The sequence below is a fragment of the Chiloscyllium plagiosum genome, unplaced genomic scaffold (assembly GCF_037043375.1).
Source record: "Chiloscyllium plagiosum isolate Xiang-an unplaced genomic scaffold, Cpla_swu_hap1 HiC_scaffold_27, whole genome shotgun sequence".
Lineage (NCBI taxonomy): Eukaryota > Metazoa > Chordata > Chondrichthyes > Orectolobiformes > Hemiscylliidae > Chiloscyllium > Chiloscyllium plagiosum.
This window is the reverse complement of record NW_028270165.1, coordinates 4,222,506-4,246,188: the sequence shown is the minus strand read 5'-3', so window position 1 is coordinate 4,246,188 and position 23,683 is coordinate 4,222,506. Positions and strand designations below refer to the sequence as shown.

At 46.9% G+C, this 23,683-nt stretch overlaps 2 protein-coding genes across 2 annotated transcripts in view; one reads left to right on the top strand and one right to left on the bottom strand.

The window, feature by feature from the left end:
• The window catches only part of LOC148142905 (uncharacterized), a 29,390-nt gene extending 12,429 nt beyond the window's left edge, over positions 1-16,961 (top strand). Inside the window, exon 3 of the mRNA XM_087973916.1 lies at positions 15,927-16,961. Coding sequence (XP_087830042.1) covers positions 15,927-16,065 — 139 coding nt within the window. The 3' untranslated portion in view covers positions 16,066-16,961. The remainder of the gene's footprint in view (positions 1-15,926) is intronic.
• LOC148142904 (uncharacterized) overlaps positions 1-23,030 on the bottom strand; it is an 80,899-nt gene extending 57,869 nt beyond the window's left edge. Inside the window, exon 1 of the mRNA XM_087975760.1 lies at positions 22,152-23,030. Coding sequence (XP_087831886.1) covers positions 22,152-23,030 — 879 coding nt within the window. The remainder of the gene's footprint in view (positions 1-22,151) is intronic.
• Between the last annotated feature and the right edge of the window lie 653 nt (positions 23,031-23,683).

The following is a 23,683-nucleotide window of genomic DNA, read 5'->3' as shown; positions in this document are numbered from 1 at the left end:
TGATGACATTGCACCCCTGAAAATTTTACAATTTCTAACAATGCTGGCTACTCATTCATTGCTGCAACCAATACACAACATTGGAAACATAGTACAGGAGACTGTCAGAAATGAGCACAGCAGGTCAGGCAGCATCTGAGGAGCAGGAACATCAACGTTTCTGGCAAAAACCTGAGGAAGGGCTTTTGCCCGAAATGTCAATTTCCCTGGTCCTCGCATGCTGCCTGACCTGCAGTGCTTTGCCAGCACCACTCTAATCTTGACTCTGATCTCCAGCATCAGCAGTTCTCACTTTCACATGTAAAATGAGCAGTTTTAAAACAAAAACCTGTTGCAGTTTAAAGCTCTCAGTGAGAGTCTGAGCTCAGTGTGAAGTTCAGGTAATCTTTATTGTGACCCAACTTTGTTACAGCTTCAGAATCTCCCAGCAGAAAGGCGTAGAAAAAGTAGCAATTTTTTAAAAATCGCTCAAGGTCAAAGTGCAACCCCTCACTTTCTTCATTATTGGTCACCACTGAGTCGTCCCTTTGTAACTGCATCCTTGGTACAGCCTTAACCTGGAGGAAGTATTGCCTCACTCAGCAATTTCAACCTGTATTCCAATCAAGTTGGATGAGCAGCGTAGAGTCCACCAGACTGTTGTGGGGCTGGAGTCACGTGTCGGCCAGACCGGGTAAAGGCTGCAGCTGGGACGAGTGCTCTAATAACTGCTCAAGTCTTCCCTAAAAAAGAACTGAGTGAATCAGATGGGGGTTTTCTTCCACCCCCACCCCACCGACAATGGTTTCACCGTTAGATTCTGAACTCCAGATTTCTGACCAAATTCGAATTCCACCATCTGTCGCGGTGGGAATCGAACTCGGGAGCCACTGGAACTGGGTTGATAGTCCAGTTAAGCAAGGCACTCAGCCGTCATTCTTTCAATCCCCTGCAATGCCACATGATCCCGCTGGTGGCTCCGCAGGTGGGAGGAGCAGTTGAAGGCCTCTCCACTGCGTGGACTCATGGTGCCTCAGCAGGGCAGAGGCCTGGAAAAAGGCCTACCCCCACACTGTGTAGGGGAACGGCCTCTTCCCCCTTGTGGACCCACTGGTGGATCAGCAAGAAGGAAGGCTGGGTAAAGGCCTACCCGCACTCTGGGCAGCTGAAGGGCCTCTTCCCCTGTGTGGACCCGTTGGTGCCTCAACAGGTTGGAGGATTCATGGAATGTCTTTCTGCACTCGGGGCAGCTGAAGGGCCTCTCCCCCGTGTGGACCCACCGGTGCCTCAGCAGGGCAGAGGCCTGGGTAAAGGTCTTCCCGCACTCAGGGCAGCTGATTCCCTGCTGTGACTACACTGTGCCTGGATTGTTGACTGGCTGGGAGATTGTGGATTGAGGCTTGATTGACTGAATGTTTGTTTAACCCAGAAGGTGTAGAGGGGGGGGGGGTTCAAAGCTTCAACAGACATCCAGCAGAGCTGAGAACAGACAGACATCCACATGCCTTTTAAATGTTGTAATTGTGCCAGCCTCTACCACTTCCTCTGGCAGTTCGTTCCATACATGCACCACCCTCTGAAGTGGTTGCCCCTCCAATCTCTTAAATCATTCCACTCTCACTTCAAACATATGCCTTCTAGTTTTGGACTGCCATACCCTGGGGAAAAGACCTTAGGGTTTCCCCTCTATCCATGGCCCTTACAAAGGTCTATAAGTTTACCCCTCAGCCTCGGATGCTCCATGGAAAATGCCCCTGGCCTATTCTTTTCTGACCCCTTTCAAAGTTTCATAACATCTTTCCTACAGCAGGGAGACCAGAACTAACTGCAGTATTCCAAAAGTGGCTTAACCAACATCCTGGACAGCCACAACATGACCTCCCAACTCATCTACTCAATGCTCTGACCAACAAAGGCTATCCTGTCTACCTGAGAACTATGGAACCTGCACTCCAAGGACTCTTTGTTCTGCAACATTCCCCTTAACTGTGTCAGTCCTGCCTGGATTGCTTGACCAAAATGCAACAACTCACATTTCTCCAAATTAAATTCCATTTACCACTCTTTGGCCCATCCGATCAATTCTAATTTATAGCGAACTCACTTTTCTCTCTCATTCCCTAGAAGCTGAAAATCTCCATCCCACACACACTCCCTCCATTCTCACTTTGCTGACCCTAATCCCTGCTGTACCTCATCCTGAAGGGTCTGGTTCATGCTGATTAACAGGCCCGCACTCGGGGGGGGGGGGGGGGGGGTGTCTAATTGAAACATACATAATCTTCAAAGCCTGGACAGTGTGGACATTGCGAAGATGTTTCCATTGGTAGGACAGACTCTGGCCAGAGGGCACAGCCTTAGAGTAAATGGAAGACCTTTTAGAACGGAGAAACTTCTTCAGCCAGAGAGCGGTGAATCTGTGGAATCTATTTCCACAGAAGGCTGTGCAGGCCAGGTCACTGAGGATATTTAAAACTGAGACAGATAGGTTCTTGAGTATCAAGGGGATCAAAGGTTACGGGGAGAATGGGGCAGGTGGGACTAGTTTAGTTTGTGAACACAGTCAGCATGGTCTAGTTGGATTGAATGGTCTGTTTGTGCTCTCTGGCTCTGTAACTGTTCTAAACTGGTCTTGAAACCATTTTCATGCCTTCCTCTTGTTCAAAAATCCAATTAAGATCATGGCTAATCTATTCACCATCTGAGATCCTCCTCCCTGCATTGTCCCAACTACCCTTAATTCCCCTGCCATTGCAAAAACCCATCCAATTGTGTCTTGAATATACTTAATGAAGCTGCCTCTACTGCTTCCTGGGGCAGAGAATTCCATAGATACACTACACTCCAGGAAAAGCAGTTCCTCCTCATCTCTGTCCTAAATTTACTCCTCCTAATCTTGAGCCTGGTTTCATTCACCAGCAGAAATGACTCAATAAGTAGAGTTTCATCCTCACAGTGCAATGAATTCCCACTTTGCACCAAAACCTCGGATTTACTCACTCACTCAGTTGCTGTCTCACAAATGCAAGATTTCATTGTACCTTCTACTCCCATTAAGGGCAAAACATCTTTGAAAAGTCCTCAGAAACACTTCTGCTCTCACCGAAGATGATTAGAGTCATACAGCACAGAAACAGACCCTTTGTCCATCCACATTAGCGGAAAGCATCTTTGAAAGCTGCTCTGAAACTCCAGCCTTCACAATCACACTTCTGCTCTCACTGAAGATGATTGGAGTTATATAGAACCGAATCAGACCCTTTGTCCATCCACACATCATTCCTGATGAAGTGCTCGGGACCGAAATGTCGACTCTCCTGGTCCTCAGATGCTGCCTGACTTACCACCTTTTTCAGCACCACACTTTGACTCTCATCTCCAACATCTGCAGTTCTCACTTTCTCCACATCCCACAGTATCACCATTTAAACAATAATCTCCTTCCTGCTTTTTTGTTTCATAGCAAAGACTATAACTTCACATTGAGATACTGCATTTGCCACGTGTTTGTAAATTGTGGTCTTCTCGACTTCGGGGAGACTGAGCATAAACTTGGGGAACGGATTGGCGAGCATCACAGCTGGGTCCACAGAGGCTGACCAGACCTCCCAGTCACCATCGATTTTAATTCCCCTTCCCACTCCCTTTCTGACAAGAACATCATAGGCTTCCTCTATTGCCACAACGAACCAAACCGCAAATTAGGGAACGACACCCCATCTTCCGCCCGGGCAGACTACAGCCTGCAGGACCCAACATCGAGTTCTCCAATTTCAAATAACTTCCCTTTCCATCACCCGACTCCCTTCTCAGCCCCATGCCCCTCACTACCACTCCTTCCTGCCACCAACCTGATTTCTTCCACCCAATGATTAATCTGACCGATTCTTCACCTATCCCCACTTTAGCCCCCGGTCCCGGCACCCATCCCCAGCCCTGAAGAAGGGTTACACCCGAAATATCGACTTCTACACCTCGTGATGCTGCCTGATTTGCTGTGTCCTTCCAGCCTCCTGTCTGTCTATTTTGCCAATTGAGACACAGACCTCGATCACTTTTCCATAGTCCGTCCCCTCCCTGGGTTCAATCCCTTTCCTTTCAGTTGCTGTAAGTCAACAATTGAACTCCGGAAAGAAATAGAAATGGCAAAGGGGGCGAGAAAAGAGAGTGCTGTACTCACAGATCTTAGACAGAGAAAAGAATTTGCAGTCTGGGTGAAGCTCAATGTTGATTCAGAAAGAGGAGCAGGAGTAGCAGCTTCAGAAATTCATGGTCCAACTTCTGCATTCAGACAATGGGGTGGCTCTGATTGGCAGGAGGACCAGTTTTGTTTTGGTCCTCCACGGTTCCCTATTGGACCATCAAAGGAAGGTCGCGCGCCATTTTTTGCGGAAAGCGATGAGCATGCCCAGTGTTTAGCTGACACCGGGAAACATGCGCAGTATGCTCACTAGGGATGCTGGTGTTCCTGTCAGATTTTAAGAGTCCAAATGCCAATACGACAAAAAAGGGGTCGAGCTACAATTTGTTTTTCCCTGTGATTCGACATTGTATTGTTTTTGCATTCTGTCTGGCTGCTCAACTTTTGTATGTCTTTTCCCCACGTTGCGCGAGTCCAGAACTGGAGGGCATGGGTTTAGCGTGAGAGGGAAAAGATTTCTGAGGAGCAACCTTTTTGCACAGAACGCTGGTGGGGGTCAGCCAGAGGAAGTGGTGGAGGCCAGTACAATGATAATATTTAAAATGCATCTGGATGGGGATATGAATAGGACAGATTCAGAGGGATAAGGGGCCAAATGCTGGCAAATGGGTCACTAGATTAATTTAGGATATCTGGTCGGCATAGACCGAAGGGTATGTTTCTGTGCTCTGTGACGCTATTTCTAGATAGTTGGAACCAACTTCACAAGACTAGGACTAGGCCATTCACCCCTTACAGTCAAGATCAGAGTGGTGTTGGAAATCACAGCAGGTCAGGCAGCATCCAAGGAGCATGAAAATCGATGTTTCAGGCAAAAGCCTCGAATGCTGCTTGACCGGCTGTGCTTTTCCAGCACCACTCTAATCTTGACTCTAATCTCCTGCATCTGCAGTGCTCATTTTCGCCCATTCACCCCTTCCAGCCTGTCCTGAGCGATGGCCTGACTGCGTTTATTTCAGTGAAAGTTTCAGAAAGATTTCAGCAGCTCTTTTAAAAAACTTGAACACGCTTTCTGGCTTTAACGATGTTTCTGAAGATATCATTTTAGGTTTAGGGTGTGGGTTTGATATCCAGACGTTTCATCACCTGGCTAGGTAACATCTTCAGTGGCGACGCCAAGTGAAGCGAAGCTGTTGTCTCCTGCTTTCTATTTATTTCTTTCTCCTGGATGGGGTTCCTGGGGTTTGTGGTGATGTCATTTCCTGTTCGTTTTCTGAGAGGCTGATAGATGGTATCTCAGTTTATGTGTTTGTTTATGGCGTTGAGGTTGGAGTGCCAGGCCTCTAGGAATTCTCTGGCAAGTCTTTGCTTAGCCTGTCCCAGGATAGATGTGTTGTCCCAGTCGAAATGATGTTTTTTTTCATCCATGTGTAGGGCTACGAGGCCTGGCACTCCAAGCACAACACCATAAACAAATACATAGATCTAGATGCCATCTATCAACCCCTCAGAAAACGAACAGGAAATGACATCGCCACATACCCCAGGAACCCCATCCAGGAGAAAGATATAAATAGAAAGCAGGAGACACAGCTTCGCTTCACTTGGAGGTCGCCACTGATGATGTTACCTAGCCAGGTGATGAAACATCTGGATATCAAACCTCCACCCTAAACCTCAACCTGAGCTACAAACCTTGCAAAAATCATTTTAGGTATTCTCAATTTTGAAGATCAGCCATTTATCACCCCTCCCAACTCCCAGGTAGAGTCATTACTATCCATTATCTCTCTCTCTCTCTCTCTCTCTGTTCTTTGAAGGGCTTGATACAGCGGTCAAAGATGGTTCGAGGCTTGAGAAAGGACGGGTGTGGTGGGGGCTGGGGAGAATAGAGACCAAAAGGATGGGGGACAGAGAGAGAGAGAAAATGGCAGTCAGAGGGTGGGGGTAGAGAGAGAGAATGAGTGGGGTTGATAGAGAGATTGAGTGGGGAAGAGAGAGTGGGCGTGGCGGAGAGGTGGGGAAGGGCAGGGTGTTACTAGGCACACAGATACACAAGGTGGCTACTGAGCCATCAGTTGGCCAACTTGACACACAAGATGGCCGCTGGATCACAATATGGAGAGAAACAGCAGAGCAGATACAGACACTGCCTGGGGCCACCAGAATGCCAGCACAATCGACTCACAACCCAGGTGATTAGTTTAAGGCGGGTGGGGGAGAGAATACACATGAGTAATGAACACTGCCCGCTGAAGTGTCTGGGTCCAGCCAACACCTCTTATAGAAGTGTCAGCGGAGCAGGTAAGGGCTGTTTGGCAGGGGCTGCTTGAAGGCTCGGTGACGTTTGTTTAACGGTTTAAATTTGAAAGTTTTTTTTTAAAAAGCGCGAAGCGGATCTGGAAGTTGGTGTAGCGTAAGCTTACCTGGGTAGGTTTCTTTCCCTATAAAAGCACGCAGGAGAGGAACCCAAGGCACTGCAGAGGTGCCTAACCTAATAATAAGACCCGTTGTGGTAAGTAGGTAAGTGCTGCATTTTGCTTGTTCTATTCTTGGACCTAGTTTGTTTTTAAAAGGTTACTTTTGGAGGGATGGCAGTGAAGGCAGTGCAATGTTCCTCTTGCAACATGTTTGAGGTGAGGGATGCCATGGTCATCCCTGCTGATTACTCTTTGCAGGAAGTGCACCCATCTCCAGCTCCTCCAAGACCATGTTAGGGAACTGGAGCTGGAGTTGGATGAACTTAGGATCATTCGGGAGGCAGAGGGTGTCATAGATCGGAGCTTTAGGGAAGTAGTAACTCCAAAGATTGCAAACAGATGGATGACAGTGAGGGGGACTGGGAAGAAGCAGCCAGTGCAGGGACCCCTGCGGCCGTTACCCTCAAGAACAAGTATACAATTTTGGATACTTGTGGGGGGGACGACTTACCAGGGGTAAGCAATGGGGTTCAGGCCTCTGGCATGGAGCCTGTCCCCGTTGCTCAGAAGGAAAGGATGGAGAAGAGCAGAGCAATAGTTCGGGGCACAGATAGGCGGTTCTGTGGGGGCGAGAGAGACTCACGTTTGGTATGTTGCCTCCCAGGTGCAAGGGTACGTGACGTCTCTGATCGTGTTTTCCGGATCCTTAAGGGGGAGGGGGAGCAGCCTGAAGTCATGGTCCACATTGGCACAAACGACATAGGTAGGAAGAGGGTTGAGGATGTTAGGCAGGCTTTCAGGGAGCTAGGTTGGAAGCTCAGAGTTAGAACAAACAGAGTTGTTGTCTCTGGTTTGTTACCCGTGCCACGTGATAGAGAGTCGAGGAATAAGGAGAGAGAACAGTTAAATGCGTGGCTACAGGGATGGTGCAGGAGGGAGGGATTCCGGTATCTGGATAACTGGGGTTCTTTCTGGGGAAGGTGGGACCTCTATAAACAGAATGGTCTACACCTGAACCTGAGGGGCACCAGTATCCTTGGGGGAAGGTGTGCTAGTGCTCTTCAGGGGGGTTTAAACTAATTCTACAGGGGCATGGGAACCTAGACTGTAGCTTTAGGGTGCAGGACCTGGAGTGTAGGGAGGTTAGGAACATGGCATCAATCTCAAAGGAGGGTGCCTGTAAACAGGAAAGTGGCTTGAAGTGTGTCTCCTTCAATGCAAGAAGTATATGAAATAAAGTAGGTGAACTTGCAGCATGGATTGGTATCTGGGATTTCGATGTTGTGGCTATTACGGAGACATGGGTAGAACAGGGACAGGATTGGCTGTTGCAGGTTCCAGGGTTTAAATGTTTTAGTAGGGTCAGAGGTGGGGGTAAAAGAGGGGGAGGTGTGGCATTGCTTGTCAAAGATAGTATTACAGCGGTGGAAAGGACGATGGATGAAGACTCGCCATCTGAGGTAGTTTGGGCTGAGGTTAGGAATAGGAAAGGTGAGGTCACCCTGTTAGGAGTTTTCTACAGGCCTCCTAATAGTCCTCGAGACGTAGAAGAAAGGATTGATTCAGGAGAAGAGTGAAAGTAATAGGGTAATTGTTATGGGGGACTTTAACTTTCCAGATATTGACTGGGAAAGCTATAGCTCGAGTTCGTTAGATGGGTCGGTGTTTGTCCAATGTGTGCAGGAAGGTTTCCTGACACAATATGTAGACAGGCCAACAAGAGGTGAGGCCATACTGTTTTAAAAAATTCTCAAGGTCAGGTTCGTAGGAGAGTAGTCTGACACAGAACAAACGACCAAGAGGCGAGTCTGCTAGAATATGAGCATTTTATTCCCCGCAGCGTCGCCACAACCAGGTCTCATACTTACAACGGGTCTGGCTTATACTCACTCTACATGTTACCGGAACTGGGAGCCGTCAGTTCTCGTAGAGCGGTTGCCAACAACCCACGCTCGGCGGTTAAACGTAACCCCGGAGCAGACTCCCGGGTCTGGCTTATACTCACTCTACATGTTACCGGAACTGGGAGCCGTCAGTTCTCGTAGAGCGGTTGCCAACAACCCACGCTCGGCGGTTAAACGTAACCCCGGAGCAGACTCACCGAACTGGAGACTTTTCCAGCTGATATACTCTTTTCCAGATATAAACATTCATGTGAACAGCAGAGCAAGGCTAAAAAACACATTCCATTCTGGTTACATACAGATAAGAAGATTCACACGGGGAGGTGTGTAATAAGATTCACACGGGACTAAGCAACACCTCCATTCCGGTTAGATTCACACATGTATTGGGACATAATTTTTAACCGTTTCACCACACATACTGGATTTGGTTCTGGGTAACGAACCAGGCCAGGTGTTAGAATTGGAGGTAGGTGAGCACTTTGGGGACAGTGACCACAATTCGGTGACTTTTACTCTAGTGATGGAGAGGGATAAGTATGCACTGCAGGGCAAGAGTTATAGCTGAGGGCAGAGAAATTATGATATGGTGAGGCACGACTTAGGATGCGTGGCTTGGAAAAGTAGGCTTCAAGGGAAGGGCGCAATTGATATGTGGAGCTTGTTCAAGGAGCAACTATTGAGTGTTCTTGATAAGTATGTACCTGTCAGGCAGAGAGGAAAGGGTCGTGTGAGGGAACCGTGGTTTAATAAGGAATTGGAATCCCTTGTTAAAGGGAAGAGGGCGGCCTATGTAAAGATGAGGTGTGAAGGTTGAATTGGGGCGATTGATAGTTATAAGGTAGCCAGGAAGGATCTGAAGAGAGAGCTAAAAGCAGCAAGGAGGGGACATGAAAAGTTCTTAGTTGGTAGGATTAGGGAAAACCCAAAGGCTTTCTATAGGTATGTCAGGAATAAAAGAATGACTAGAGTAGGAATAGGTCCAGTCAAGGATAGTAGTGGGAAGTTGCGTGTGGAGGCTGAAGAGATTGGGGAAGACACTGAATGAATACTTTTCGTCAGTATTCACTCAGGAACAGGACATTATTGCCGATGTGAATACTGCGTCACAATTTATTAGAATGGATGGCTTTGAGGTATGTAGGAAAGAGGTGTTAGAAATCCTGGAAAGGGTGAAAATAGATAAGTCCCCTGGGCCTGATGGCATTTATCCTAGGATTCTCTGGGAAGCAAGGGAGGAGATTGCAGAGCCATTGGCCTTGATTTTTATGTCCTCAGTGTCTACAGGAATAGTGCCAGAAGACTGGAGGATAGCAAATGTGGTTCCCTTGTTCAAGAAGGGGAGTAGGGATAACCCTAGTAACTATAGGCCGGCGAGTCTCACTTCTGTTGTGGGCAAAAGTCTTAGAGAGAATTGTAAGGGATAGGATTTATGAACATCTGGATAGGAATAATGTGATCAAGGATAGTCAGCATGGTTTTGTGAAGGGTAGGTCGTGCCTCACAAACCTTATTGAATTCTTTGAGAAGGTGAATAAGGAGGTGGACGAGGCTAAAGCGGTAGATGTGGTGTATATGGATTTTAGTAAGGCGTTTGATAAGGTTCCCCATGCTAGGCTACTGCAAAAAATATGGAGGTATGGCATTGAGGGTGAGTTGGAGGTTTGGATTAGGAATTGGTTGGCTGGAAGAAGACAGAGGGTAGTAGTTGATGGAAAAGGTTCATCTTGGAGTGCAGTTACTAGCGGTGTTCCGCAAGGATCTATTTTGGGACCATTGCTGTTTGTCATTTTTATAAATGACCTGGAGGAGGGGCTAGAAGGTTGGGTGAGCAAGTTTGCGGATGATACGAAAGTCGGTGGAGTTGTTGACAGTGAGGAAGGATGTGGCAGGTTACAGCGGGATATCGATAAGCTGCAGAGCTGGGAAGAAAAGTGGCAAATGGAGTTCAATGTAGGTAAGTGTGAAGTGATTCACTTTGGTAAGAGTAACAAGAAGATGGGGTACTGGGCTAATGGTTGGATACTTGGTAGTGTGGATGAGCAGAGGGATCTTGGTGTCCATGTACACAGATCTCTGAAAGTTGCCATCCAGGTAAATAGTGCTGTGAAGAAGGCATATGGCGTACTGGCTTTTATTGGTAGAGGAATTGAGTTCCGGAGTCCTGAGGTCATGTTGCAGATGTATAAGACTCTGGTGCGGCCGCATCTGGAGTATTGTGTGCAGTTTTGGCCGCCATACTATAGGAAGGATGTGGAGGCACTGGAACGGGTGCAAAGGAGGTTTACCAGGATGTTGCCTGGTATGGTAGGAAGTTCGTATGAGGAAAGGCCGAGGCACTTGGGGCTGTTTTCATTGGAGAAAAGAAGGTTTAGGAGTGACTTAATAGAGGTGTACAAGATGATTAGGGGTTTAGATAGGGTTGACCATGAGAACCTTTTTCCACGTATGGAGTCAGCTATTACGAGGGGGCATAGCTTTAAATTAAGGGGTGGTAGGTATAGGACAGATGTTAGGGGTAGACTCTTTACTCAGCGAGTCGTGAGTTCATGGAATGCCCTGCCAGTAGCAGTGGTGGACTCTCCCTCTTTATGGGCATTTAAACGGGCATTGGATAGGCATATGGAGGATAGTGGGCTAGTGTAGGTTAGGTGGGCTTGGATCGGCGCAACATCGAGGGCCAAAGGGCCTGTACTGCACTGTATTTTTCTATGTTCAATGTCTTTGGGATGGATCCAAAACTTACTTCGTTAATGATTGAAAATACTTTGACCTCTGGAACTGCCTGCCAGAGAGTGTGTTGGAGTCAGATTCAATTATGGATCATTAAACTGAAAAGGAAAGCAAGGTACTGTAGTGGATGTCAGAATATGAGTTTCCTGATTGGGACTGTTCACTTGCTCCTGTTACCATTTCAGGTTGCTAACTTTTCGTTAGCATCCTGCACATGTTGGGAATTTTTCTCCTTTCTAGTATCTCAGTGACAAATCTAGTTTATGAATTGTTCCTATGATATCTCATGAGTGGGTTTATGATATTCACAGTGTTGTGGGTCTCAGTGTGTCCAAGTGAGGAAAAACAAACTGTTCATCTTAAATATTTGATTTTAAACAATGGAAATAAAATTAATGTTTGGTAAACACAACTTGCTGTGTAGTAAGATCATCAGAAATAGGAATGGGAGTAAGTAATTGACCGTTGAGATGCTCTGTCTTTCATTTATCTAAATTCTCTTTCCTGCACTTGTTTTTTCATGACTTCATCTGCTGAAGTGACTACACTCCAAAAGCTTGTGATTTCAACATAAGAGCATAAGAACTAGGAGCAAGAGTCAGCCTTCCGGCCCTTCGAGTCTGCTCCACCACTCAATAAGATCATGACTAATCTTTTTGTGGACTATGCTGCACTTACCTGCGTTTTCACCATATCCTTAATTCTTTTATTTTTCAAAAACGTATCTCCTGCTTCTAGTGATTGCTGAAGTAATGTCAAATCCTTCCCTGGGCAAGGAATTCCATAGATTAACAACCCTCTGGGTGAAGAAGTTTCTTCTCAGTTCAGTTTTAAACCTGCTTCCTCTAATCTTGAGGCCATGTGCTCTTATCCTAGTCTCACCTACCAATGCAACATCATACTTCTATTTCTTTCATAATTTAATATATTTCTGTCAGATCCCCTCCAAACAAACCTGCTGGACTATAACCTGGTGTCATGTGACTTATGACTAAAAAATTTGTTATTACGCATCCTGATAGCAGTGGGATTTCAGGGCTCGAAGATAGGGACACTACCACTGCGCCTGAAAAAAAACCTCTGCAGCAAATAGGCCCTCTTCTATTGAATGAATGGGGAGAGGTTTCTTCTCAACATGGGATACAAATATTATACCCTCAGAGCCCTTTACACTAAATTGAGCCCTCTTCAGTTGAATGAATGGATGTGGAGGTGCCACAGTTGAATTGGTTGATAACGTTAAAAATCACATCTTCCCCCTGAATATGTGACATTACCGCAATAGCCCCACAGCCCGTTGCAGTAAATTGGGTCATCTGCTGTTGAATGAATGAACGGGAATGAAAAGGGTGGATACACTGACGTGATTGTGAAATTCTCCGCCAATCCCAAAGCTTGTGGTCGGTACCGACTAATCGGAGAGAGATATTGCAGAGGGTGGGACCAACACGATGCACAAAGCCAGCCGCCATTGGTCAGGTGGAGTAAGGTGCGCTCTGATTGGAGGGGCCGCGAATGATGCGCGTCACTGAAGGAGGAGACGGAATGAAGAAGAAAAACAAAGATGGCGGCGCGAGGCTGTGGTTTTGTCATCGACTCAGCGGGCGGTTTCTGACGGAGGGAGGGGGGCAGACAGGCATCGTTTACCTCAGAAAATACCTTTAAAATACATTTCAAATTAAAGCCAGAACTTTTCAAACAAAAGTTGTGAAGAAAAGGAGACAGTCCCCGGTGGGGTTTATTGTTTATTTTTGTATAATTCCCGGGGCCCGGGAAGGGGGAGGTGACAGTTATCGGGTGAACGAGAAAACAAATTAAAAATGTCGGCGGTGGAGGAGAGAGAGCCAGCGCCCGCGGCTTCTTCGGCGGCGGCCGGAGCCCAGGAGCTCAACAACCCCCCGGAGCTGGAGGAAGGTCCGAGCTCCAAGAAGCGGGGGGTCCGGCTGGAGGCTGGATTTGCTCAAGGCTTGTATCTATTAACTTATTTAAATGGTACCTACTGTATGGGGCTATGGTTTACATTAAAACCGGAGGGTCATGTCAGAGTGTTTGTTTATATTGAGCAGTTGTAGTTGGTAAAATACACTCCCTGGAGGAGCACCTTCTATGATGTTGCATTTCTTGCCTTCTTGCCCTTCCCCCATTTGTTATCTCTCATCTTGATTTTACTTTTTTTTTGGTCAAATTTAATTTCATATTAATGAGACTTGGTGTTCACTGTGTGTTATTAATTTGTTTGTTGAATTACTGTAAGAAAAAAATTAATGGTGTCATGTCATTTCTGATGTCAGAGTTTGACATTGAATGTGCAGATGTGAATACCAATAAGTTGTGAAAATAAATCAAGAACTTGTGGTTCTAAAAAAAAAGCAGTTCACTGATATTAATGGCATTGTCTCATTTGAGGATGATGATTTGAGTCTGACCAACAAACCGTTTCATGTAGTCACCCAATTTAATTAAAATTTTCTGGCAGGCTAAAATTTGTACAATTTGTTTATAAGATTTATTTATATGTCCCTTGCTCTCGATGTGGTCTCTGCCACATTGGGGAGACTGGACGCCAACTTGCAGAACATTTCAGGGAACAGCTCTGGGACGCCAAAACGAAACGACCCCACCGCCTTGTGGCTGAACGCTTTAACTCCCCCTCCCAATCCGTCAAGGACACGCAAGTCCTCGGCTGCCTCTCCTCCAAGCTCTAGCTACCTGACGCTTGGAGGAAGAACATCTTGTCTTCTGCCTTGGGACCCACCAACTACATAGGATCAATGTAGATTTCACCAGTTTCCTTATTTCCCCTCCCCTCCCCCCACACCACACACCTTGTCCCAGATCCAGAGTTGAAAAATGTGGTGCTGGAAAAATGCCTAGAGGCCATGCCTCTAGGAATTCCCTGGCTGTTCTCTGGCATGGCACTCATCCACAGATTCTATCAACAAACACATTGACCTGGACCCAATATACCGGCCACTGCAGCAGACAGTTGGAACTGACAACCGGAAGCGGCAGAGACAAACCACTATAAATGCTGGAGGAAACATCACAGAAGCGCTTCACAAGAGGCTCCCAAGCACTGAGGATATCACCTAGACAGGAGATGAAACGTCTGCAACAAAAATTCCCAGCTCGGCGAACAGAACCACAACAATGAGCACCCGAGCTACAAATCTTCTCTCAAACTTTGAATTGAGCATAGGAGTTGGGACATCCTGTTGCAACTGTCATACAAGCCACACAACACAAGGCGTGGTCCTTCTCTGACTTACCATCCCTTGGAATATCGGGGGGAAGACACCCCTTTAATTGTAACATTCAGGAAATATGCCTTATTTCAACAAAAATGTGCTGTGCTCACAGATGTTTGGACAGAGAAAGGGAGTTGCAGTCTGGAGTGAAGCTCAACCTTCATTCAGAAAGAGAGGAGCAGCAGTAGCTTCAGAAGCTCACCGTCCAACTTGCGCATTCAGACAATAGGGGGGCTCTTCTAGGCAAAATCTGGGAATGAAGCAATGTCTCCCCCTTTCCATTCCTTATCCTGGGAGGGAGAGAGAAAGGGGGAAGCACTGTTCACTTGCAACAACGGGAGGCAGTATGAATACAAGCAGGGAGCAGACTCTGCAAAAGTCAGTTTCAGTCGGCTTCTTCTGAAATATTGTGTGCAATCCTGGTCTCCCTCCTATAGGCAGGATGTTGTGAAACTTGAAAGGATTCAGAGAAGAGTCACAAGGCTGTTGCCAGGGTAAGAGGGTTTGAACCACAAGGAGAGGCTGAATAAGATGGGGCTGTTTTCCCTCGAGCATCGCAGGCTGAATGTGTGTTTTTTAAAGAGGTTTATAAAAACTTGAGTGTGGATGGGGTGAATAATCAAGGTCTTTTCCCTGGGATAGGGGGAGTGCGGAACTAGAGGGCATAGGTTTAGGGCGAGAGGGGGAAAATTTAAAAGGGACCTTGCAGTCAACCTTTTTTTTGCAGAGGGTGAAGCGTGTATGGAATGAGCTGCGGAGGAAGTGGTGGAGGCATCTGGATGGTTATATGCAAAGGAAGGGTTTAGAGGGATATGGACCAAGTGATGGCAAATGGAACTAGACTAATTTTGGATATCCGGTCGGCATGGACAAGTTAGATTGAAGGATCTGTTTCTGTGCTTTATGTCTCTGACTGTATGACTGGTGAAAAGTGTTGGCATTCGTCGAAACATTTATGCAACAGAAAATTATAAGAAGGTAAAGATAAACCTCACGTCATCGATCAATGAATCCTGGTGTAGTATGGATGTATTTCCAGTAATAGAGTCAGTATGGCATGGAAGGAGTCCAAAACGACGGCTTCTTTTACAAAAAGTCACACTTAAAACTTAAATCTGAGTCTTCTGGAATTGTAAGACAACCGTGTGTTAATATAAGACAGATAAGTCTGGGGTATATGTTACATATTTGATGGAATGTTTATGGCTCTAAAAGCCTGATTTGCAGTTGTTTCTGGGCTCATAATATTGCACTGCAGCATATTGTATATCTTCAGTAAGAACGTCAATACCGCATGATAGATGTCCATTCAGCAACTTGAGTGAACTCTTCCTGGAGTATGCAATCCACCACATTACCCTGCTGTATACATTTACGTATAGATCAGCACAAAGATCTTGGGTATTAAGAGAGGAAACAATGATCCACAGAAACTAGAAATGTGTGTTCTGATTTTCTATTGTGGACTGACAGCGATGACCTTTGCAATCTCTTTCCACAGGAATATTACAAGAGAAGAATTTGGAGGCAGAAATCTCAGACCAAACATCACATCGAAGTCTGACAATCGCTTGATTCACCAGGACTTGGATATTGATGGCCTTGAAAACAAAGGGGAGAAGGTCTGTCTGCATTGTTAGGTTTTAAATGTCAGTGTGACTGGAAACTCACAGAATCTTACATACCCACACACCAGAGTAGTGACTGGAACATGTTTTACAGAGTTCTCCAATTATCAGAGGGTTCATCAGTAACACCACACCTATGCTGTAAGTGTGAGCGAGTTTCAACTGATTGTTGAACCTGGAGAAATACGAGGACACCTGCACCATGGAGAAATCATGAAAATGCAGGGAGTGTCGGAACGGTTTCCCTTCCCCGCCTGCCCGATATTCATCAGCATTTATATACCGGGCAGCGGCCATTCACCTGCATTCAGCACAGGAAAGGCTTCACTCAGTCGCATCACCTCCTGGTCCACATTGGGGAGAAACTGCTCATCTGCCCTGTATGCTGAAGCAGATGAAGGACATTTTTTTTTTATCCTGGATGGAGCATACTGCAGGTATACCTGAAATAGATACATTTGTCTCTATCCCATTGAGTCTCCAGCACAGGGCCAGTCTGGGCTGCTCAATTGGTGTCTCAGTGTTTATTATTCTGCACCTGAGCCTACATCCACCCCTCTTCATTGCTCCCCCATCTCCCCTCCATCAGCATAAAGATATCCCCCACTTTTCGAAAGTTCACTTTACACTACTTCACTTTAACAAAAGACCTACATTAATACCTGTTCTCACAAACCGAAAGAAATCCGAAGAGGATTGTCGCTTTTACAAAGAAAGGCATAATATAAATTAATTCATGGTAATTGCTTCTTCGCTTTAGGCCATTTCGGCTTATGAAAGGAACACTCTACTTTCAAATAGTGGGGGAAAGCTGTATCAATACAATACAGCACAGTCACAGGCCCTTCTCACTTGCTTTAGGCACACACACCCCCTCAAGCCTGTGCTACTTCTTAATTCTTACTTAGACCTGCTATTTATTGCCCATGTGTGGCTTCTGTTCCTCTATTCACCTCCCCTTCATGCGTCTATCAAGATACACCTTAAACATTGTTAAGGTGCCTGCTTCCATTACCTCCACTGGCAGTGCGTTCCAGAAACCCACCACCCCTCTGTGTAAATTCCCCACCCCTACCACTTTCCCCCCAAACAGTCCTTGAACCTCTTTTAGTTGAACTTTCTACTTTGGAGGGAAAAAAAACGCCTCTGACTATCATAGAATCCCTCCAGCGTGGAAACAGATCATTTAGCCCAACAAGTCAACACTGGCCCTCTAAAGATTAACACATAGAGACTCGTTTTCTTACCCCCATTATCTACATTTACTCCTGACTAATGCACCGAACTTACACATCCCTGAACATTGGGGCAATTTACACACAGACAATCCAACTTATCCTGCCTCTCCCTAGACGCTATGGGTAATTTAGCATCGCTAATCCACCCTAACCTATACATGTTTGGATTGTAGGAGGAAGCCCGAGCACCCGGAGGAAGCCCACACAGACACGGGAGGTGGGGTGCAGGGACAATGTGCCAACTCCACACAGATAGTTGCCTGAGACTAAAATCGAACGCAGGTCTCTGGCACTGTGAGGCGTCAGTGTGAACCACTGAGCTACCATGCCACCCCTGTCCAGCCAATCTGTGTATCTCAGCATTTTGTCGAGGTCTCCTCTCAGCCTCTGTTTTTCTAAAGAAAATAATCCAGGTTTATGCCTCCTCTGCTCATAACGAGAGCCCTCCAGACTAGGCAATGTCCTAGTGAACCTTGCCTGTACCCTCTACCAGAGCACCCACATCCTTCCAGTAGCACCGTGACCAGAACTACACACTATATTCTGAATGTGGCCATAATAAACAGCTGTAACGTAACTCTTACACTCAAGGAAGTGTGCTGTGTGCTTTCTTGACCACCGTGCCCACCTGCATTACCACTTCCACGGATCTATATGCCCAGATCTCTCTGTATGCCAGTGCTCCTATGTGTTCTGCCATTTATCATACAATTCTTGTATTTCCTTCATCTCTATCGAGCTTCACCTTAACTGTCTTTCTCTCTTCATCTCTTTTTCCCCCCTTCTCATCCCTCCACACATCAGCATATCATAAGACCATAGGAGCAGAAATTAGGCCATTCAGCCCATTGAGTCTGCTTCGCCATTCAATTATGGCTGATAAGTTTCTCAACCCCATTCTCTCCCTTAACCCTTGATCCTCACGAACCTATCTATCTCCGTCTTAAATATATTCAGTAACCTGGCCTCCGCAGCCTTCTGTGGCAGTGAATTCCACAGACTCACCACACTCTGGCTGAAGGAGCCTCTCTTCCCTCTGTTCTAAAGGGTCTTCCCTTGACGCGAAGGCTGAGCCCTCAGGTTCTAGTCTGTCCTACCAATGGAAACACCTTCCCAACATCCACACCGTTCATTATTTTGTAGGTTTCAATTAGATCCCCTCTCATCCTTCTGAACTCCATGAAGTATAAACCTAGAGTCCTCTCATGTTCTTCATATGTTAAATTTTTCATTCCTGGACCATTCTTGTGAACCTCCTCTGAACATGTTCTAGGGCCAGTGCATCCTTCCTGAGATATGGGGCCCACATCTACATACAGTACTCTAATTGTGGGCTGACCGGAGCCTTACAGACCCTCAGAAGTACATCCCTGCTTTTATATTCAAGTCTGATCAAAATAAATGCCATCATTGCATTTGCCTCCCCAACTACTGACTCAACCTGTAAGTTTACCTTGAGAGAATCCTGGAGTAGAACTCCATAGTCCCTTTTCACATCAGATTTCTGAATTTTCTTCCCATAATCCTTCTGTTCCAGAGTAGCAGCAGAGATTTCCAGACACCTCGATTGTTTTCAGGGATACCAAGGGATCTTTGGAATTGCCAGTATCTCAGGAGGAGGCAGAGGGGAATGTGGTGTGGTCCTGTAAACTGCAGAACTTTGCAACTCCCTGAATCAGCAGGAACTCTTTCTGGACCAAGAAACAAAAGGGCCACTGAGAAACTGCTACATCAGGAGGCAGAAATTAGGCCATTCAGCCAATTGAATGGTGGAGCAGACTCAATCATTCTTAAGTATCAAGGGTTACAGGGAGAATTGGGTTGAGAAACGTATCAGCCACGATTGAATAGTGGAGCAGACTCAATAGGCTGAATGGCCTAATTTCTGGTAGTTAACCATCCCTGGGAAGAAGGACGCAAAACAACAAGATGTTTCCTGGGACAGATGAGCGAAGTGTTTAATAAGCTCATGATAAAAGGACAATTAAGTTTGTCTGTGGAAGGAAGGCCCTGACGTAAAGGGTTTTTTTGCAGGAAACGCTGTATCAAACAAACCACTAAACCTCGAGGATAAGAAGGTAAGCTACAGACCGGAGATCTCCAGAAGTATGGGGAGGTGGTGTTAGAATCTAAAGAAGCATCACATCACAGATTTGAAAGCGAGGAATCTCCACCAGAATTCAACCAGAATGATGTAGCAGCAGTACTTGGAAGAAGAATGTTGCACTGAATCCCTGGACACTTCCAGAGACAGATACTGTTGGGGGAAACTCAGTTAAATTCTGCCATCAATTGGGTGATAGCCAAGTTGTGAGTGAGGTTAAACTTGGTTACATAGAAGAATACAGCGCAGTACAGGCCCTTTGACCCTCGATGTTGTGCCGATCCAAGCCCACCTAACCTACACTAACCCACTATCCTCCATATGCCTATCCAATGCCCGCTTAAATGCCCACAAAGAGGGAGAGTCCACCACTGCTACTGGCAGGGCATTCCATGAACTCACTACTCGCTGAGTAAAGAATCTACCCCTAACATCTGTCCTATACCGACCACCCCTTAATTTAAAGCTATGCCCCCTTGTAATAGCTGACTCCATACGTGGAAAAAGGGTTCTTATGGTCAACCCTATCTAAACCTCTAATCATCTTGTACACCTCTATCAAGTCACCCCTAAACCTTCTTTTCTCCAATGAAAACTTGAGGAGTTTTATTTTTGGTTGCTACATACAATAAAGTGTTAATCATTGTTTCAGCAGTTAATTGTGTGCAGTTTCTGAGTTAAGAGCCAAATTAAGACGATTTACCCACAACCACAGTGAGAGGCTGGGATTCATGTTGACTCCATTGCATTCAGCACTACATTACGTCAATACTTTTATAAAGCAAAGGCTGACAGCCACACCTATCTCAAAGAGAAACACCCAGAGGAGCGTGTCGCCCAATAATCTGTAAAATTAGCATGAAAAGTGGTGTAACCTGCTCTTGTGATAAGAATAAATCCCCAACACTTTAAAATCAACAATCAGCAATTTATTTATCCAACTCTCACGGTGAACAAATGAACAAAAGTATTAACATACTGGATACAGGCCAGGAGCAGATGGGTGGCACTAGTTTAGTTGGGGATCATGGACTGGTTGGTCTGAAGGGTCTGTTTCCAGGCTGCATGACTCCATAGCACGGAATGAATGAGGATCCATCCCAAAGATGATAAAGGTTTCAAGCACCACCTTCGGCAAATGTGTGGACACCCCTCCAGATAACTGAGGGCAGTGGGACACTGAGGGTCAGTAGATCAGTCAGCCAGCCAGTTCTCTCCAGGAGACTTGTCTCTCAAGAAAGGAAGTGGTTTCCTGCCCCATCAGCCAGATTATCCAGTTTGGATTAGGTCCTATATTTCCAACAAAATAGGTAGACAGGGCAGTGTCTATAACAAACATGTTATTAAACTTGGAAGCATGCTGAAGATATATACAAGGATGTTACCAGGATTCAAGGGTCTGTGTAAAAGGGAGAGGTTGGACAAGCTAAGATATTTTTATTTAGAGCATTAAGAGTCTGAGAGAGGCCCTTCGAGAAGTGAAGAGATCGTGAGAGGGTGAATGCACTCAGACTTTTATCCCGGGGTTGGGGAAGTGAGGGCTAGAGGGCATCAGTTTAAAGTTAGAGGAAAAAGAATAAAAGGAAATGTGAGGGGCAATGTTTCTTTTCACGCAGACGGTGGTACACATATGGAATGAGATGCCAGCGGAAGTGGTTGAGGTGGGTACATTAACAACATTTAAAAGGCATTGGGGCAAATACGTGGATAGGAAAGGTATGGAAGGAAATGGGCCAAGTGCAGGGAAATGGGCTTAGTGTTGATGGACAGTTTGGTCAGTGTGGACCATGTTGGGCCGAAGGGCCTGTCTCCTGCTGTAGGACTCTATGATTTGCATCTCTTTGTTGGTCAGACAGTTTTCAGTTTCCAAATGGAACATCTCACAATCAGGCCGAATAAAATCCAATCTCATTCGTCAACTCTGATGCGGAGGTGCTGGTGTTGAATTGGGGTGGACAAGGTCAGAAGTCACATGGCACCAGATGAAGTGATGAGGGGGCAGTACTCATGAAAGAGCAATGCTCCTAAAGCTTGTGATTTCAAATAAACTTGTTGCACTATAACATGGTGTCGTGTGACTTCAGACTTCTTCAACTCAAACTTGATGGGATACTTTGTCCAACTCGGCATATTTTATCAAGATTGCTTGGAGGAATTCTTTTTTTTAAAGATTAGATTCCCTACAGTATGGAAACAGGTCCTTTGGCCCAACAAGTCCACACTGGCCCTCCGCAGAGTAACCCAGCCATTCCCCTATCCCTATTCCTCTACATTTACCCCAACTAATGCACCACACCGACACATCCCTGAACACTATGGGACAATTTAGATGGGCCAATTCATCCTAACCTGCACACCTTTAGACCAGGGGAAGGAAACCAGAGCACTCAGAGGTAACCCATACAGACGTGGGGCGTGCAACGTGAAAGATACACACAGACTGTCTCCCCAAGGGTGGAATTGAACCCAGGTCAGCATCGTTAGACAGTGATACTAACCACTGAGTCACCATGCCACCCCTGAGCCATGTAGGTGGGCTTGGTGGGGGTGAGTCCAGCACAAAACACAAAAGCTCACTGCACCCACTGTCAGAATGGGCAGGAGGTTCAGCCCTGGGGGTGACCCACTGCAGCGTCACTGGTGGAATCTGATTGTTGGATGCACTGGTGCCTCCGCAAGTTGCAGGACAATGAGAACCTCCGCCTGCAGTCGGGGCAGGCAAACGGCCTCTCCCCAGTGTGGACCCATTGATGGGCCAGCAGTTTGGAGGAGTGGGTGAACCCCTTCCCGCACTCGGGGCAGCTGAATGGCTTTTCCCTGGTGTGGACCCGCTGGTGGGACAGCAGGTCAGAGGAATTGCTGAAGGCCTTACCACACTCAGAGCAAGCGAAAGGCCTCTCCCTCATGTGGATTTGCCGGTGTCTCAGCAGGTCCAAGGAATTGCTGAAGGCCTTCCCGCACTCTGGACAGCTGAAGGGCCTCTCCCCCGTGTGGACCCGCTGATGGGCCAGCAGGTTGGAGGATTTACTGAAGGCCTTCCCGCATTCTGGGCAGCTGAAGGGCCTCTCCCCCGTGTGGATCCGCTGATGGGCCAGCAGGTTGGAGGAATTGCTGAAGGCCTTCCCACACTCTAGGCAGCTGAAGGGCCTCTCCCCCGTGTGGACCCACTGGTGGCTCCGCAGGTGGGAGGATTTGCTGAAGGCCTTCCCACACTCTGGGCAGCTGAAGGGCCTCTCCCCCGTGTGGATTCGCCGGTGGGTCAGCAGAGAGGAGGAATTGCTGAAGGCCTTCCCGCACTCTGGGCAGCTAAAGGGCCGCTCCCCCGTGTGGACCCGCTGATGGACCAGCAGGGAGGAGGAATTGCTGAAGGCCTTCCCACACTCTGGGCAGCTGAAGGGCCTCACCCCCGTGTGGACCCGCCGGTGCCTCAGCAGGTTGGAGGAATCGCTGAAGGCCTTCCCGCATTCGGGGCAGCTGAATGGCCTCTCCCCCGTGTGGACCCGCCGGTGCGTCAGCAGGTTGGAGGAATTGCTGAAGGCTTGCCCGCACTCGTGGCAACTGAAGAGCCTCTCCCCTGCGTTGAATCGCTGGTGGGTCTGGAGGTTGTCCACCCAAGTGAATCCTTTCCCGCACATGGAGCAGTAAAACTTCCTCTCACCAGTGTGTATATGCTGGTGGGGCAGCAGGACACAGGAGCAAGTAAAGCCCTTTGCCCGCTCGGGGCAGGAGAACGGCCTCTTCCCAGTGTGATTGCACTGATGAGCCGCCAGGACAGGTGGGACATGGAAGCCCTTCCCGCAGTCGCCACAATTCCATGGTTTCTCAACAGGGCGTGTTTCCTCAGGTTTCTCCATGGCAGAAGCTTCAGCTGCACACATACGTGTACAACCCTGCCATGAATTCTTCTTTCCAGGCAGTAGAGTTGTTTCAGGCTCCACACCCAGTGCGCTGCAACAGTAGGGTCTTTCAACCGTACTCAAACTGGAACCAAAAAGAACGCTTTGCTCCTTCTCACAGAATCATAGTTGAAAATTGTTGCGGTTCTGATGGATTGAGTAAATATCAGACATTGATGTGAAAGTGAGGACTGGAGACGCTGGAGAGTCAGAGTCAAAAACTGCATCGCTGGAAAAGCGCAGCACAGCAAGCAGCATCAGAGAAGCAGGAGAATCAACATTTTGGACATAAGCCCTTTATCTGTTAACTTGAAACTTCTGTCTTCAGATAGTCTGTAAGAAAAGATTACAAAAGTCATCACTGCCAATCCAGTTTTTTTTATAGATATTTT